Source organism: Chamaea fasciata, unplaced genomic scaffold (genome assembly GCF_029207755.1).
Source record: "Chamaea fasciata isolate MVZ Bird 193981 ecotype frontalis unplaced genomic scaffold, bChaFas1.0.hap1 SCAF_1, whole genome shotgun sequence".
Classification (NCBI taxonomy): domain Eukaryota; kingdom Metazoa; phylum Chordata; class Aves; order Passeriformes; family Sylviidae; genus Chamaea; species Chamaea fasciata.
The window spans coordinates 1584429-1602672 of NW_027094086.1; the positions used below are offsets into that span (position 1 = coordinate 1584429).

The 18244-nt window shown below is 46.7% G+C and overlaps 1 protein-coding gene across 5 annotated transcripts in view; it reads left to right on the top strand.

Annotated features, from left to right (window-relative positions):
- ZC3H3 (zinc finger CCCH-type containing 3) overlaps positions 1-18244 on the top strand; it is a 136706-nt gene that overhangs the window by 81747 nt on the left and 36715 nt on the right. For all 5 annotated transcript variants that reach the window (XM_066209065.1, XM_066209004.1, XM_066208939.1 and 2 more), the window contains one exon: positions 11440-11633. In XM_066209065.1, coding sequence (XP_066065162.1) covers positions 11440-11633 — 194 coding nt within the window. The remainder of the gene's footprint in view (positions 1-11439; positions 11634-18244) is intronic.

Consider the following 18244-nt stretch of genomic DNA (forward strand, 5'->3'; position numbering starts at 1 on the left):
TCATGGAAGGGTTGGAATGGGCTGCCCAGGGAGGTGGCAGAGTCCCTATCCCTGGAGGTGTCCGAGGAATGCCTGGAGGTGGCACTCAGTGCTCTGGTCTGGGTGACAAGTTTGGGATCAGTCACAGGTTGGACTTCATGATCTTGGAGGTCTTTTCCAACCTAAATGATTCCATGATTCCATATATGTTATGTATACACACACATATATATGTGAATATATATATACACATATTATATAGACGCACAAACAGCGCTGATATAAATAAATATTTACTGAATCATGGAATTAAAGGGATGCCGAGAACTTACGCCAAGGAATCAAAGCTGATAACACTGCTCCAGTTGTTTTGTGGGTCAGCTTATAAATGACAAGGAGACCATGAGAAGGGATAAATCCTTGGATATACAACCACCTGCTTAAAATTTGGAGAAATAAGCTTGGAGTCAACATCTGAATTCCTTATTTATTCTTTAAGTTTAATATAATGTCAGCAAAGACCAGTTCTTAAGAGGGAAAAAAAATCATTTATACACTGTTTTTCTGCCTTTGTAGCCAAATTTAATTTCAATTTTAATTAATAAATCAAATTTAAATTTAGTTTTCAAAATGCATCACCCGTGGATGTGTATCCATCCCTAGTCCAAGCTGTGGGCATGGGGTTTTCCAAAGGCAGTCAGTAGCTGGTGTTTTCCCAGCGGATAATTCCCTTCAGCGCAGCCCCACTGATCTTCTTTAACCTGTTCTATGCTGAGTTCCTGGTTTTCCATGGAATTCTGCTCCTCGTCCGAGATACTTGCTTTAATTAAAATGTATCAGCTGTTCTGGCTCTTCACAGTATTATTGCCGTTTCCTGCGTGAGGAAAAGAGCATTTAAAGGAAAATATCTTTGGAAAAAGCAATTATCCCAGGTATTTTTGGAAAGCAGGCAAGAGGGAAAGCCTCCAGTGGGATTTGGCTCCGTGTCTGACTGATTATTGTGATAAATATTCAGAGCTGGAGCTGTTTGGGTCGGGATACGGACACGGCATTGGAATGATCCTCGGCAATTAGCCTTCCTGGGATATTCCAGCTCTTGGAGCACATCCAGAGCTCTGAAATGGGATTTACAGGGATGAGCAGGGAGAGGAATATCACTTCTGTGCCAGGACAGGGAAAGGTCTAGGAGCTGTTCTTGCTTTCCCTCTGGTTTTAGTCCATCACTGAGGGTGGTAGGACACTGTCTGGGAGGGATTAAGGATTAATCCACATGGACACAGGTCCTGGAGCTTCCCAAACAGAGCCACTAAAGCCGGCAACACCTGCCTGGAACGCTGCAAGCTCCATTTCAGCTAATCAGAGTTAAACCCTAATGAACTTTGTCCAATCGCCTGAGCTAATGGGGGTAAAAGGAATCTAATTAACGGGACAATAGTTCCCGGTCTTCCCGGTGTAATCACTGATCCGCTGCCGGCATTAGAGCAGCGGGATGGAAAGCCGTGTATTAGGGACCGTCAGCATTTCCATTCTCAGTCTCAGCCTAAGCGGTTTAACGGGACCTTGGCAGGGGGGTTTGGGCTGAGACTTGACCTACCTTGAGAACAGCCTTGTGTTAGGAAATTGTCTTCTCCAGGGGGTCTTTTATCTCGCTTCCAGGGAGGCGTTTCCACTGTGCAAACTTCGCTGGAGAAGTTGGAATTGTTTCCGAGGATCCTCCCGTGGGCTTGCTCTGGGTGGGATCAGGCCCAGGGCTGGAGAGGAACCAAGGAGATGTTTAGGAGTTGGGCTGTCAGGGAGTAGGGAGGACAAGAGGAAATGACCTGAAGTTGTGCCAAGGGAGTTTTAGATTGGATATCAGGGAGAATTTCTTTATGGAAAGGGTTTTCAAGCACTGGAACAGGGCAGTGGTGGAGGAAGGAAGGCAGGGTTAGATGGGATACTGGGAAAAAGTTCATCCCTGTGAGTGTGGTGAGGCCCTGGCACAGGCTTAAAGAATGTTTTGGGTTGGAAGGGATCTTGAAGGTCCCACCCCCCTGCCATGGGCAGGGACACCTTCCATTATCCCACATTGCTCCAAGCCCTGGTCCAACCTGGCCTTGGACACTTCCAGGGAGGAGACAGCCACAGTTTCTCAGGGAAACCTGTGCCAGGGCCTCCCCATCCTCCAAGGAAAGGATTTCTTCCCAATATCCCATCTAATTCTGCCCTCTGGCAGTGGAAAGCCATTCTTTGTGTCCTGTCCCTCTATCCCTTATCCAAAGTCCCTCTCCAGCCCTCTTGAAGCCCCTTTAGGCACTGAAGAGGCTCCAAGCTCTTCCTGGATCTTTCTCCAGGCTTGACACCCCCGGCTCTCCCAGGACAGGTCCATCCCTGCCCTCCTTACCTGGCCACACCAGTCCTTGAGCTCAGCTGGTCACAAGGCAAGTTCTTTCTCTGTTTTTTGTGCTTGGCACACGAAGTTGGGTTTGTATCCAAGCTCTCCATCTCCCGCAGGAATGAATTTGGTTACAAACAATGGTAGGAATTTACGAAACAGAGGCAGGGAAAAGAGCTCTCCTCTCCCCCTGCTCTGAGCTCCTCGAGGTGTTACTGGATCTCCTGTGTTTTTTGGAAGGTTTTGGCAGGATTTCAGGGCTTTCTCTGGCTTCGAGTGGGATCATGAGCCCTGCAGGAGCTGCCAAGTGCCTTGTGGAGCTCTGGCTTTTCATGGACACAGTAGAGAGATGAAAGGGAATGGCAGTGTGGGGCTGAATGGCTTTCAGAGGGAAACGGCAATAAATCCAGTAGGAGGGAATAATGACACTTGAGGGTTGGGATGGCATCCAGAGGGACTGTTGCAGGCTGGGCCAGTGCAAACCTCGGTAAAGCCAAGGCCAAGGTCCTGCAAGTGGGTGGGACAATCCCAAGGACAGACCCAGGCTGGATGGGGAACGGATTGAGAGCAACCCTGAGAAGGATCTGGGAATGTTGGTGGCTGAAAAACTGAACGTGCCTCATCAATGTATGCTTGAACACAAGAATTTCATGTGTCTTGGGCTCAGGACAGCGTGAGCAGCAGGAGAGGAGGAATTTCTTCCCCTCCACCCTGCACAGGTGAGATCCCACTGCAGAGCTGCCTCCAGCTCTGGGGTCTAACAACAGAGGGATGTGGAGCTCCTGGAGCAAATCCAGAGGAGGCTGTGGAGGTGCTCCAAGGGATGGAGCCCCTCTTATCTGGAGCCAGGCTGGAAGAGCTGGGAATGTCCATCCTGGAGAAGAGAGGGATCCAGGGAGACCTCAGAGCTCCTTTCAGTGCCTGAAGGGGCTCCAGGAGAGCTGGAGAGGGACTTGGGACAAGGAATGGAGGGACAGGACACAGGGAATGGCTTCCCACTGCCAGAGGGCAGGGTTAGATGGGACAAGTGAAAAAATTCTTCCCTGGGAGGGTGAGGAGGTGCTGGAATGGAATTCCCAGAGGAGCTGTGGCTGTCTCATCGCTAGAAGTGTCCATGGCCAGAGTGGACGGGGCTTGAAACAACCTGGGATAGAGGAAGGTGTCCCTGCCCATGGCAGGGGGTGGGACTGGATGATCTTGAAGGTCCCTTCCCACCCAGACCATCCCATAATTCTGTGGAATGTTCCCCCTCAGTTTTGCCCAAAGTTGCCTGTAAATTTTACAGCCCTTTGTGAAGCCACTGCTAGGGGATTGGGATATTTTCTTCATGCCTGGGTTTTTCCAAGTGGAATTATTTGAAAATTTATCCAATCTGTGTAAGGATTAGGAAGAGACGTCCTTCATGGGATGTGGAAACTGGGGAAAACCACAAAAAAACCCCTCCGCAACATTTAATTGCAGATGTAATCCCACGTTTCTAATTTTTTGGGTGGGTTTTTTGTGAGGAATCTCTGCTCTCGTTGGTTGATAACCATTAAATTTATTTGCAACTATTTTCCTTTCCAGGTCAGGGGGATTTATTGGGAAGGTACGTCTTTATTTAGGTAATTAAGGAGCTTAATAGGTGCTCATTGAAATTCTTAATTTTTCTCAGGTTTTGAAAATGCTAAATGAGATCTGGGCTGGATTATTATTTTTTTTCCCTTGAGATTAACATTAAGCTGCATTTGAATGGAAATTCAGATTCAATTGAACCAAATTAAAATAGGGCTTTTTAAAAAGTGTTTGTTTCATAATTAGAAGTAATTATTGAAGGAGGGAATTGTTTATGGGTAAATTAATGTGTTTTTGCTGGTCACTGTGTATTTAAAACGAATGGATCCTCTGTATTTATGGATGTATGTTGGGAAAAGACACATCCCTTTGTATTTTTAATTTCCAGTCACTTTTCCAACCTCAAATGCCATCAACAGTGGACTGAATTATTTGAATTATCCCAATCAGGTTCTTAAAATAAATTAAATCTTAATGTCAAAAGTGTTTATTTGGGGTTTGAGCTTTATTATTTTAAGGAGAAAGCATTGACGTTGATAAAAATCCCATAAATCAAACATTTTAGTGAAATTACTTGCTTTTAGCTGTAGATTTGGGATCTTCAGGGGTCTGGCTGGTGAGGATAGAGATGGAGAAACTTCCAAGGGGCATCTTGGAGCATTCCTGGTGTGTTTGAGGAACACTCTTAGCCCTAAATCCTGTGTTGTTTGCTAAGGAATGATGAATGACTGAGGAAAATGTGATTTTTTGGTTTTTTTTTTTTTCCTCCTAAATGAGGATTTTCCATTGCCACCTTCCAGGCTTGTGCAGACGAGTTCCCTCCTTCCTCACCTCTCTTCTCTCCCTGTTGCTTTCCATAACCATTGCCCCCGCGATGATCCGCTCTTTCCTCGGGATTCAAATGCCAGCATGCAAATGTGATTTCTGACTATGTAAGGATTACTTTGGAAAAAAATATAAGCTAAGCCCAAAGAAGAAATCCAGTAGTAAAAGGAAACCATTCTTTAAGAGCCACTTGTATCGCCGCCAGCGCCGGGAAATCCTCTCGGTTTCAGCCGGCTGGGAACGCCGCCGGGATGTTCCTGCTCTGCTCGTGGGGTTGTGTTTAACTTAGAGACATCAAATACTCGCAAAATTTTATATTTCAAATATAGGGGCGTTTTTGCGGGGGTTTGGGTGGGATTTTTGGATCATGTGGTCTTGTGTTGATGAGGGGATGGAGGTGTTAAATCTGAGCACGCTGGAGCGACTCATCCTTGTTTTTAACTTCCATTTTCCGTGTTGGCTTGGAAATCTCCTGCTTTTTTTTTTTTTTCTTTTTATAGATTATTTGAAAGGGAATTATTTTCCCAGCATCACTTGTTGTCTCCTGGCTGCAGTTTTGGTGGTTTTACTCCATTCTGAGCAGGTTTGGGGCTCCATTCTGAGAAGGGAATGGAGTTGGGGAGGGGTCTGGAGCACCAGGAGCAGCTGAGGGAGCTGGGGAAGGGGCTCGGCCTGGAGAAGAGGAGGCTCAGGGGAGACCTTCTGGCTCTCCACAACTCCCTGGCAGGAGGGTAGATCCAGGTGGGGATCAGGGTCTGTTCCCAGGAAACAAGAGACAGGAAAAGAGGAAACAGCCTAAGGTTGTGCCAGGTGAGGTTTAGTTGGGATATTAGGAAGCTTTTTTTGTGGAAACGTTGGGCAGGCTGCCCAAGGCAGTGGTGGAATCCCCCTCTCTGTAGGAATTTAACATCTGTATGGATGTGGCACTTTGGGGCATGGCTTAGTGGTGGCCTTGGCAGTGCTGGAGGAGCAGTTGGGCTGCATGATCTTGGAGAGCTTTTGCCACCTAAATACCTCTGGAATTCTGCGAAGCACACAGCAGAGTGATGTTCGATCCCGGGAAATCAGGCTTGGTCAACATGAGCACCTACAAAGCAGCAGCATGAAATGTTCCGAGTGAGGCAAAGTTGCTGCTGCTTCAAGAGTTGCACTGGAAAAGCCCGAACCTCATCCTACGGAGTCATGGAATGGTTTGGGTTGGAAGGGACTTGAGAGATCATCTTGCCCAACCCCCTGCCATGGACAGGGACACCTTCCACTAGCCCAGGTTGCTCCAAGCCCCATCCAACCTGGCCTTAAATGTTTTATCAGCCTGGGACCTCCCTTTGTAACATTTTTAGCACCAGACTCTGATTTTCCCCGTAGTCGGCGTTGGACCTGCGCCAGCTACGCCGCCGTTTTTAAACATTTTTATATCATTCCTCCACCCCCCTCTTCATTAAAAATTTTTCTTCCGCTGTCCACCCCGGGGGTGGGGGAAAGACAACCCTCAACCTTGTGTAGTCAAGGTTATGGCGATAAATTCCGGAGCATTGTCACTTCTATTCGGAGTAAATTGGCCGGCCGCTCTCGGGCTGAAGGGGAGATAATTTGCTGTAGTATTTCAAATGGATTAGAAATGGATTTGAAGGGAAAGTTCATGCCTCCCATTACAAAGGCTAGAAAGAAGACTATCTTAAGGCACTGTTCACACTCTAGCCTTCATTATCCACGCTTAATACCTTTCCTATTTTCCAGCGTTAATGAAATTTCCTGCCGGAGCGGGGCCTTGTGGACGGACGGGAGGACTCTTTAGATCCGTGGGATGCGCGGCAGAAAGGGAATTACAAGGCCCTCGTGTCAAGGGGCCCAGTGTATTCTTCAGGTCCTTGGCCCGGCTATTATCTCATTAATTTTATCCTCTTTTTGTCAATACAGTTCATTTCCAAAGGCCGTCCTTTCCATTAGGGTAACAATTCCACGGAGAGCTGGGATCCCGCCGCCGATGAAAAGCGAGTGGGCGTTGGGCTCCGTGCCCTCACCGGTGGCTTTTTCCTGCCACCACCAGCTGGGATGTCACTGAGAGGGAGGGGGACACACACACTGGTGGCTCTGTTGGGGCCACACAGCCACTTGGGAGCAACAGCTTGGATTCAGAGGGAAATAAAAGAGTTCCCGCAAGTGAAGGTTGGGAAGTTGAGTTCCCTCCCCGTTCTACTGTGTGGGCATGGTTTTTCCATATAAAACATAATTTTCCTTAAGTTTTAAATCTCTTAAGGCTTCTATAATATAATAAATATTTTGCCTAATATAACAAATAAAAAATACAATAAATATTCTAATAAATATTACTTTATATTTATAAAAGGATGAGGGGACATCACTGCTTGGACATTTGCACTGCCCAGAAGGTGGAAATGGAGGTGGCCAAGCCTCCAGTGAGCTCAAACGGAGCTCCTGGTTGGGACTCCCCATCCCTGGAAGTGTTCAAGGCCAGGCTGAATGGAGCTTGGAGTGACCTGTTTTACTGGAAGGTGGCCCTTCCCATGGAGGGGAGTTGGAACTTGGTGATTCTGAAGATCTCTTTCGACCCAAATCATTCTGTGATTATTCCATGGCTTCAGTCCGGTGGCCCTTGGGGCTTTGTCATCCTGAGCAGATGCTCTGCAGAAACTTTGCTTGGAGACCACCCAGAGGTCACTTGTGTCCCTCAGAAATGCAACAACTCTAAATTAGAAGAGGTTCAGCCCCACTCCCTTTGGGGAATGAGATGAGTTTTGATGCTGTTTGCCAAAATCCTTGAAAAAAATCACAGATTTGTGGAATGATTTGGAAGGAACCTTAAAAATCATCCTGTTCCACCTCCCTGCCTCAGTGGGCACGTTCTGATACAACGTCTGCATTTGGAGGCTCCCTCAGTTTGGAGCTTGGCCATCCCTAAGGAATTCTAAAGAAGAGGGAGGTGTGTGACCACTTAAGTGAGCTGAGAGCAGCAAGGCAAGAAAAGAAATATCCCAAGGATTTGGGGGATCCAACCAGCTGGATCTTAAACCAGTGTGAGTCTAACTTAGGTGGTGTGAGCAGCCCCTGGGGCTGTGTAGGGTTTAGGGTGTGCTACGTTTTATTGACATTAAAGCCAAAAAAGGTTTAATTTAATGTATTATCTCATATATGTGTGTCTATGTGATAATATAATGTATTAGGGCATATATGTAAATTTATATTCAATAGTTATTGAATGTCTCTCTAGATACAGAATATTTTTAATATAGATGGATATATCAACATATAATACACAGATATTACTATTTAGATACAATATCTATTTAAATACATAAAAGATCTATTTATATATGTTTATCTTATATATATATATATATATATATATATGTAAATCCATAGTGCATATCTGTATATCCTGAGTGCTTCCACGGCTGTGCCACATCCCAGCCTTTCCCTGCAAACCAGAGTGGGGAATGTTGGGTGAATCCCTAACTTCTTCCCTCTACTAAACTTAAGGAAAGTACGAAATGTATGATATATAGAAAATAATATCCATGTATTATATGTATTACCGATATGTTAGTGTATATATGAAATTCAATATATATTCTATATATTCAATAATATATGAATAATATAAAGTGCTAAGAATAAAAATAGTATCTAGGCCTCATTTAAATTATCTCTAGGTGTTAATAAATATATAAATATAGAATATATCTAGATGTTATTGAACATATATAATTCAATATATGTATTCAGCACATATATTCAATAGTATCTAGAGATAAATGATGGATATAGGAGGCCCGGAGAGTATAGGTGATAATATATAGATTTATGTATAAAAGTGTCAATATTTATTATTCTGTATAATATATAGATCTTGTATTTCAGTACATATACTCAGGGTATATATATTCAATTTTTTGTCTATCTATATGGAAATAGATTTGTGTGGATATTCCCAGAGATAACTTATAGGGAATATATATGGAATTAGAAGAAATCTTTGAAGGGACTTACTCAACTGGGAAAAAGAAGGCCCAAATCCATTGGCAGTGCAGCCCCTGTGAACGGAGGAATGGAGCGTCCTGGGGTCCTCCCAGGGATGTGTCACTGGGAGGAAGAGGAGATGGATGGAACTGGGATGGGTCTTGTCACAACCATGGAGGCGTTTTGCAATACTTTAGTTAGAATCCTGGAATGGGTTGGGTCGGAAGGTTAAAGATCATCCAGTTCCGTGAAAGTCATGAGCAGGGGCACCTTCCACTGTCCCAGGTTGCTCCAGCCCCATCCCATTTGGCCTTGGACGCTTCCAGGGATGGGGCAGCTGCAGCTTCTCTGGGAACTCCATTCCAACATCTCATCACCTTCCCAGGGAAGAATTCCTTCCCAATATCTTATCTAATTCTGCCCTCTGGCAGTGGGAAGCCATTCCTACTTATCCTGTCACTCCATCCCAAGCCCCTCTCCAGCTCTCCTGGAGTCCCTTTAAGCACTGGAAGGTCTCCCTGGGTCCTTCCCTTCCTCAGGTTGAACACCCCCAGCTCTCCCAGTCTGTCTCCAGGGCAGAGGGGCTCCAGCCCTCATGGCATCTCTGTGGTCTCCTCTGGACTTGCTTCAACAGGTCCAAATCCTTCTGCTGCTGGGACCCCAGAGCTGGACACAGAAATCCAGATGGGATCTCGGAAGAGGAGAGTAGAGGGGGAGAATTGTCTCCGTCACCCTCCGGCTACTGGATATTTGATACTATTTTTATTGCCCCAGAAATGGCCCCAAGACCTTTCTTCAGCTCCTGCAGTCAGTGCTGGATGCATTGTTGCCTTGCTGGAGTTTTCTGGGATGTGCTGGGTGATCCACGAGTGACCCAAGTGTCCCTCATGCCATCGCCACTTCTTTGTGAGTCACTAAGACTTGATGCTCCTCTCAGGAGTACTTCCATGAGGAGGAAAACCTTGGGGGAACCGAAACTGTGGAATTTATCGAATTCCCATCCCCTTCCACAAAAACCAGGCAGCAAATTTTCCCAGCTCGGTAGCCAGTGGCAACAGCCCTCCGGAATGAATAGGCTGTCACGCTCAGCATTAGGAAATGTAACTATTCCATTTTCCAGCTCTCTTTTTCTTTGGAGCACATGTTCATTTAAAGGAAATACTCATCGGGGTTTGCATTCCACTGATAGGATAGTGGGATCTTAATTTACGGATATTCTCCGGTAATGTGCGGTTTATATACGTTCTGCTAATAGCATTATGAGCATAGTTTGGGCTAATACAAAATTAGAGCTCTAATTTGCATAAACAAATTACTGTTTGGATTAGCGCTAAATGAGGAAGGCGACTGATACTGGATTTGATTTGGCTGCAGTGGCTCTGTTTGCGTAGTGGGGGATGGATAGGATTGAGCTGGGAGGCTGCGTCGTGGGTCGGGAGGGATGTGGGATGGTGCAGGAGGTATCAGGTCACGGAGCGGGCAAGATTTTGGGTGACAGAGGAGCCTCTCTGGGACATGTGGCAAGGTGGGGGTTGGCCTCTTTTCCCTGTCAACCAGCGTCAGGATGGGAGGAAATGACCTCAAGCTGTGCCAGGGGAGGTTCAGGTTGGACAGCAGAAGGAATTTCTTCATGGGAAGGGTTAAACATTGGGATGAGCTGTCCAGTGAGATGGAATGGAGTCCCCGTCCCTGGAGATGTTCAAGGAATGCCTGGATATTGGCACTCTGTGCTCTGGTCTAATTTACAAAGTGGTGGTCGGTCACAGGTTGGACTTCATGGCTTTGGAGATCTTTTCAGACCTAAAAGATTTTGGGGTTCTGTGAAATTTATCCCTCAGGTGTCACTTCAGAACTTACTGGTCCTTCAGAATAATGTTATGGGCAACAGTAACTGGATCACGATTCCCGATCCATCTCCATCCCACTGCCTCTGTATTTGTGAATTTAGGGAGAGTTGAGGAGGTGGGGACAGGTCCCTGGCACTGCCCACTGGACACTGCTGAGGTCCAGCATCAGCTCCAGGTGACAGGTGGGGGATGGAAATGCCCTTGGGTGACTTGTCCCATGCAGGGATTGAGGAAAATCCTTCAAAGAGCCAGATCTGGGGGCAGAATAAAAATACCAAATGTGTGGTAGCTGATTAATAATGGGAATAACGATACCAAAACTACAGACCCATGGAATGTTTTGGGTTGGAAAGGACCTTAAAGACCATCTAGTTCCAAACCCCTGCCATGGTCGGGGATGCCACCCACTGCATCAGATTGTTCAGAGTCCCATCCCAGCTGGCTTTGAAGCACTTCCGGGGATGTCAAAGCTTGTAGAGCTCCATAAAACTCGTCTAAGCTTGGTGGAGGTCCCACCTTGCTGATTCTCTCATGGGATTGCATCCACATTTCCTTGTTTTTGCTGGGGCTGGAGGTGCAAGCAAGGGTGGGAGAAGCTGGGGGAGGGTCCCTGAAGGTGATTTTTTTTGGTGTGAGTCATGGAGAATCAGAACTTTTCCTCTGTCAACAGCAAGAACATCCCTGGTTCTTCCATACATCTCCTCCATTCTAGTGGGAGCTGTCCCTGCCCATGGCAGTGGGGTTGGAATGAGATGATCTTAAAGGTCCCTTTGAACCCAAACCATTCCATGAGTCTCCAATCCCACGGTTTGCTCATGAAGCAGCACCTCCTTGTGACATTTTCCCAAATTTGGGCTGACCTTGACTTTATTTTTCCTGCAGATCCCAACTGTTAAACCAAACCCGACCCTCACTCCAAGGTGGCAAATCCCAGCTCATCCAACAGCGCTGGAGGAACAAAGGCTTCCGCTGCATCGGCGGGGTCATGTACCGGGTGTCGGCCAACAAACTCTCCAAAACTTACAGCAGCCCTCTCCGAGCCAGGGACTTGAGCCCCAGAACTCCCATCAGAGCAGGTGAGCAGGAATTTGTCCCAGTTCACGTCCAAAATCCACTGAGTTCAGCTGTTTATTCCCAGCCTGTGGGTTGCAACTCGTTCTCTGGCCTCGTGGAATTCCAGATGTGAAGGTGGTGGACATCCCATGGTGCCAAGTGCTGTTCTTGCTTTACAGTAGCTCCGAAGGGGAAATAATGTTGGAGAAATTAAAAGTTTAGGAGAATTTTTTCTTAAGTCAGACTTAATTCAAGCTTGTGGAGACGCACAGTTAAACTTGGCTTAACGAGCAACGTCTTGGATTACTTCAAACAGCACCACAAGGTTAAATGCTTGAAATGCTCGTCAAATTATGTTCAATATTGACCTAAAAATTTGGGAAGATCATTCTGCAGATAACTGTGGAATGATGCTCCCATTTTGATGAATTCCTGGCTTTACATCGCAGTTTTGATTAAGTTTGTGTTTCAGCTCCTCCTGTGTTTGAAGCCTCAAGTGTGGCTCTTAAAAAAGTGCAGATTTTAACTGTGTTTAAAGCATTTTTAAAATTTCTTCTTGGTCTCCAATATTTTTGCTCCCTAACTGGTTTGTTGAGAATTTTTGGGGATAGTTAAACTGGGGAGGGCAAAACCAGTGGCTTTGTGCTGATTTTCCTGGCTGGAAGGATGAACGGAGCAGCGATGAGGATTTTTATGGATGACGCTGGAAATCAGGCAATGAGGGGTGGTTTGGATTGGAAGGGACCTTCAAGGTCATCCAGTTCCATCCCCCTGGGGCATCTTCTGCCAGACAAGATTGCTCCCAGCCATGTCTAGCCTGGCATTGGATACCAAAATATGATGGGAAAGCAGGTGAAGAGAAGAGATGCAGCCTGCGAAACCACCTGCACCACAATTCCTGTGGGAATTCCGGGGCATCCTGGGTGGTTTTAAACCCACAAAGAGAAGGATTGGGGAGGGAAGGAGCTTTGTGCTGGGATGGGAAGTGGAGCTGCCTGTTGATGATGGCAGAGATGAGGATGAGGCAGTGGCTGAGGGATGTGTAGCTGATGGAATGTCGCTTCCAGGTGATTTCCCTTCTGAGAGCAGCAAAGGGTGGCACAGCAGGAGTTTGGGAATGGTTAGTGGGTGTTTTCACAACTCAGCTCTTCTCAGGACAGATTTTTGATGTCTGACTCTCCTGCAGCCTTTCCTTGCTGCCAACTCCTCAAATAGGGGCGAACATACTCGGGAGCATGTGTCTATAGTGGATTCTTTTGGTATCTCAGATCCTGCCTGGTAAATCCTTGGCTTTTGGTGCTGCCCCTGAGGAGGAGGGGCAAGGATCAGAATCTAGAGACTCTAAAAAAAGTGGCCAAAAAACTGCTCAGGGGTTTGTAGAAAAAAAATAAGATTTTTTTCCAAGAGCTTTGCTACTGGTACTGGGATTTTCCAAAGTGTCTGGATCAGGATAATCAGCTGCACAAACCCAGCTCAAGGGTGGTTCTGCCTTAAGCACCATCTCTGGGCGTTGAAGATGTCACTAAAGGCAGAAAATGTCCTGCAGGAATGGAAGAAATGGGATATGTATAGGGATTTTATTGGGTGGAGCAGGGGATGGATTTCAGGACAAAATTGGACCACTAGGAAGAGTCCTGGGGCGAAGTGATGGCTGAAAGGATTGGAAAAGTGGAAGATCTGGAGCTGCCAAGCAAAGGAAGGATCTCTCCACGACCAGGTAGAGTAGCCAAAAACCAGGGGGCTTAAACTGGTGGGACAGCTTTCCAAGGACAAGGATGATGAAATGCTGGAGTCATTTGGCTCTAAAATCTCCATTATTTTAAAGATTTTTTGAAGAACAGGTTTCATGAACTTCTTTTTGGGGAGGACATGGGTAGGAAAGGTCCTGCCTTTCAGCAAGGGGGTGAATTTTTTTTAATTTATCCAAGTGCAAGGAAGTCTCTAAATTTGTCTGGAAATAGCAAAGTCTCATTTGGGCAGCTCAGCAAAGGCTGATGCATTTGGCCTGTCCATGAATATCCATCACTGGGTGGGGACCAAGCAGAGAAACACCAACTTAGAGGCAAATTTCTGGAAGGGGGATTAAGCCAAAGGTATGATTGGAGGATTTCTGCAGATTCAGGCCTTGGAATTGCTTGTGGGGGGTTCCTGAGAGGATTTGTAGTGACAGGGCGCGGAGGAGATGTGATCCCCTCATTTTTCCTTCCTCACTGAAACCAATCTTCTAGTGAGGAGGAATTGGGTTTAATTAGTCCCACTTTGGGAGTGAAGATCCCTGCCAGAGTTATTCCCTATAAAATACAATCCCATCTAATGATTATTTTGAAGATTTTCCTTATTTTGCTGTTGCCTCTTTCCCCCTGCCACATAGCACGTTGGCTTTGTAACCACAAAACCCGAGGAGCTGCTGTGGATCGGTATTTTCATGTCATCTTTCATCTCTCCCCATAATTCATCCTCCTTCCCAAGGATGGATTCCACAGATTCCTCTTGCCTTAGGATAACTGGGCCTGGCAGGGCGGAAGATTTGTGTGTTCTCATCGGCTGCGAACGTTTGCTCAACGCTCTGTGTTTTCAACACTTGACAAAGTTTATTTAAAAGATGGAAAAAAAACGGCTTTTCCTTTCCCTTTCAGTGCCAGGCACCATGTGTTTGGAACAGAGGAGAGACGGGAAATGCTGCTGACAGTTTAATAGCTTGGAGTTTACTTCCAGTGGGTTATAATTCTGCTCTTTCCCTGGATTTATAGGGTTGGGGTTTTATCTCTACAGTACAAAATCTGATGCCGGCGGCTGGGGCTGATCCATCCACACCATCGTGGCATTCCCAAGTGATTTATTGATGGATGCTGGTGGTGAGTTAAGATTTAGTCGTGGGCATGCACTTCCTGCATCCATGTGCTGTATTAGGATCAATCCTGAGGCAATAGGAATAGCAGTTTTCCATGGGTTTTCTGGGATTGGCTTTGTTAGTGCTGGAGAGACGAGAAAATCACATGGCTTGGGGACAAGGAAAGTGTTGCTGCAATCCCAGGAAAGATCTTTGAAGGTGTTTTGAACATAAAAAAACTCCCTGGAGCAATCACAATATCACCACGGCCTGTGCAGCTGCTGAGAACTTTGCTCTCATCCCACATGTGGCTCTGCTCCCAGAGGATTTCCGCACCTTCCACTTTTGTCTCCAGAAAACTGCAAATAAAATACAGGAATAAAAAGACTTTTTTTTTGCCTTCCCAGCTGGATAGGGACCTTGGATGTGGCATAATTCATTGCCCAGGCAAGGATGGAGAAAAAACCCCAGAGCTTAAATACTCTCTGCTCATCCCTGTGCAAGACAAAGATGCAGGATCACACATGGAAAGGCTCTTTGCCTTTGGGATAACTGGTATTTCAGCACCCATGGATTTTTTCACATCGCAGAAGTCTTGGAAAATCGGCAGTGGGATGGTGTGGAAAGCATTTGCTATGTGGCAATTAATTAAACAAGCGGAATAATTGGGTTTCTCTGCTCGCAAGAAACCTTTCCTTCTTTTCTTTCTCCAGCTGCTAAGGCGTTTTCCAGACTCTTGAGGAATTTCCATGAAATCAGGGAGAGAAGCAAAAGGTCCTGCGCAATGTAGAGTTTCACAAAGAAATACAGGAGGGGAAATACAAGATTGAAAGCAGCAGAAAGCAAATTAAGGTTTGACATTGTCCGGAAACCAGCCCTGACCCCAATCTCGGCACGAGCCGCCGCCGCTGCTGCTGAGAGAGGAATTGCACTCCGTGAGCTGGGGCTGGCTCCAGCAGGGCTTTCCAAGTGTCCAACCTGTTTTTCCATGGGCAAATCCTCACCTGCACGATTTCCTCATGCTGAGGTTTTAGCTCTTGGTTGGAGAAAGGCCGGTGGCTTTGGGGGGACTCCAAAGGTGACAGCCAGCCCCTTGAACAGTGTGATTTCATTAATTGGGATTTTCGAATTGTCTCCATGACTGTAGATTGCAGAGCCTTGGAGATACCCAGGATTGCTGAGCTCTCAAAGGTGAAGGTTTCAGAGGGGTTTTACGTCCTCCCGAGCTGAGGCATCTCCCACACATTGTGACGGTGGCTCTGATCCCAGAGAAACAAATTATTAATTAAAATATGGTTGAGTTCAGGCTTCCAGAACTGGGAGGGACTTTCCCTGCATCCAGATGCACTTCCTGTCTCCATCCTGCTGTGGAACGTCCCTCCTTCTGCCTCAGTTTCCCCTCTCTGCTGCCAAGGTGATCAGCTGGGGAGATGGAAGGTCATGGAATCATGGAATGGTTTGGGTTGGGAGGGAACTTGAAGATCATCCAGTTCCAACCCTCTGCCAGGAGTGGGGACACCTTCTACTATCCCAGGTTGCTCCAAGCCACATCCAACCTGGCCTTGGACACTTCCAGGAGTGGGGCTACCACAGCTTCTCTGGCCAACCTGTGCCAGAGCTTCCCCACCCTCCCAGGAAAGGATTTCTTCCCAATATCCCATCTAATTCTGCCCTCTGTCAGTTTAAAGCCATTCCCCATTTTCCTGTCACTCCATCCCTTGTCCCAAGTCCTTCTCCAGCTCTCCTGGAGCCCCTTTAGGCACTGGAAGGGGCTCTAAGTTCTCTCCAGAGCCTCCTCTGCTCCAAGCTGGACGTTCCCAGCTCTCCCAGCCTGGCTCCAGAGCAGAGGGGCTCCATCCCTTGGAGCATCTCTGGTCTCCCTCCTCCACTGCATCAGGCTGGGGACAGGTGACGGATGCTCCTGAACACGATTTGGGCTGCAGTGGGAGAACTCCACACTTGGAGATCTCCACGGTGCTGGAAGAAAGTGCTCTCTGGCCTCCCTGTTTACCAACTAATTTTAGAAGTGCTGAATGCCACGGAAACACGCTTCCCACTTTTTCAAGGATGATGAAATGCTCAGCGCTGCTGTTGGCCCAGTGCTTGCGGGAATGATGCTCCTTCCTCTGAGCCACTCCTTTTTACAGAAGGACAGGAGGGATTCAGGACTGGAATGTTTCCACCACCCATCTTCTGCCTCTGCCTTTAATTTAAAGTGGAGTTAGGGAGGATTTGCTCCGGTGTGCCAGGCTCTGCCTTTTCTCCATGTCCATGGAAGCATCCTGGGCTTCTTATCTGTCCATCGTGATCCACTCTCCTGTCTTCTGTCTGCAACACACCTTGAATATGTGGGGATCATACTGGAGGGATAAGGAAGAATTTGGTGGAGGAGAGACCAGCCCAATGCATGGAGGTGTGAGAGCAGGGAAATTTGGGATGTTGCTTTCCTCAGGTTTCCACTGGTTTTGGTGTTGCTGGTGCTGCGATCCCTATGTGCTCACTCCCTTTGAGGTGAATTCCTTGGGTTTGGGATTGCTCAGTCTCTCGCCTCTTTTTGAACCCAATTCCTTGTCTTCTTCAGGATCAGTCCCTTGTTTTGGGATTGCTTAATCCCTTGGATACTTCAATCTCAATCTCTTGGTTTTGGGATTGCTCTGTCCCTTACCCATCTTGAATTAAATCTCTTGGCTCCTTTGGAAGGAATTCCCTTGGCTTTGGGATTGCTTAATCCCTTACCCCCTCTGACCTCAGTTCCCTGGCTCCCTCAGTCTCAGTGCATTTTCTTTAGGATTGTGGGATCCCTTGGTCCCTTTTGATCTCGATCCCATGGCCCCTTTTTTACTCAATTCATTGTCTTTGGGATTCCTCAATTCTTTCCTCTTTTCAGATCAATTCTTTCTCTCTGGGGTTGCTCAATCCCTTGGCCACTTTTGAGCTCAGTTTCATGGCCCCTTAAATCTCAAGGCTTTTTCTTTGGGATTGGGGAATCCTTTCAGTCTCAATCCCTCAATCCCATGGTTTTGGGATTCTTCAATCCCTTACCCCTTTTGAGCTCAATTCCTTTGCACCTTCAGTCTCAATGCCTTCCTTGTCTTTGGGATTGAGGGATTCCTTGGCCCCTTCAATCTCAGTCCCTTGTTTGTGGAATTGTTCTGTATCTTTGAGCTCAGTCCCTCAATTTCTTTAAAACTCAATCCCTTGTTTTTGAGATTCTTCATTCCCTTACCCTTTTTCAGATCAGGTCCACGTCCCCCTCAATCTCGGTGCCTTGTCTTTGGGATTTTGGGATCTCTTGGCCCCTTTGATCTCAATCCCTTGATTTTGGGATTGTTGAATCCCTCAGCCCCTTTGAGCTCAATCCCTTGGCCCCTTTTGAACTCTATCCCTCGGTTTTGGGATTGTTCAATCATTTTATCCCTCTGGACCTCAATTCTTTGGCCCCTTCAATCTCAATGCCTTGGCTTTGAGATTGCTCAGTCCCTTTCACTTGGGAGCTCAATTCCTCAACTCTGGAATTGCAGGGATCAGATCCTGCTCCTGTCCCACATCTGCTCATACAACATCCAACCCAGACCTGCTTCATTAATTGAAGCTGATTAATCAATTGAATTTGCTTTGCTAATAAAACACTCATGACCACCTGACTCAGGGAAATTCATGGGATGTGGGGACAGTCAGGCAGGAAAACAGGAAAATCTCTGCTTGTTTAACAGCAGCTCATCCCTTCTATTTCCCGTTGTCTTCTCCGGAATGAGGACTTGTGCTGTCCAGTGAGGGAAATAAATGACCCCCAGCAGCTGCGAG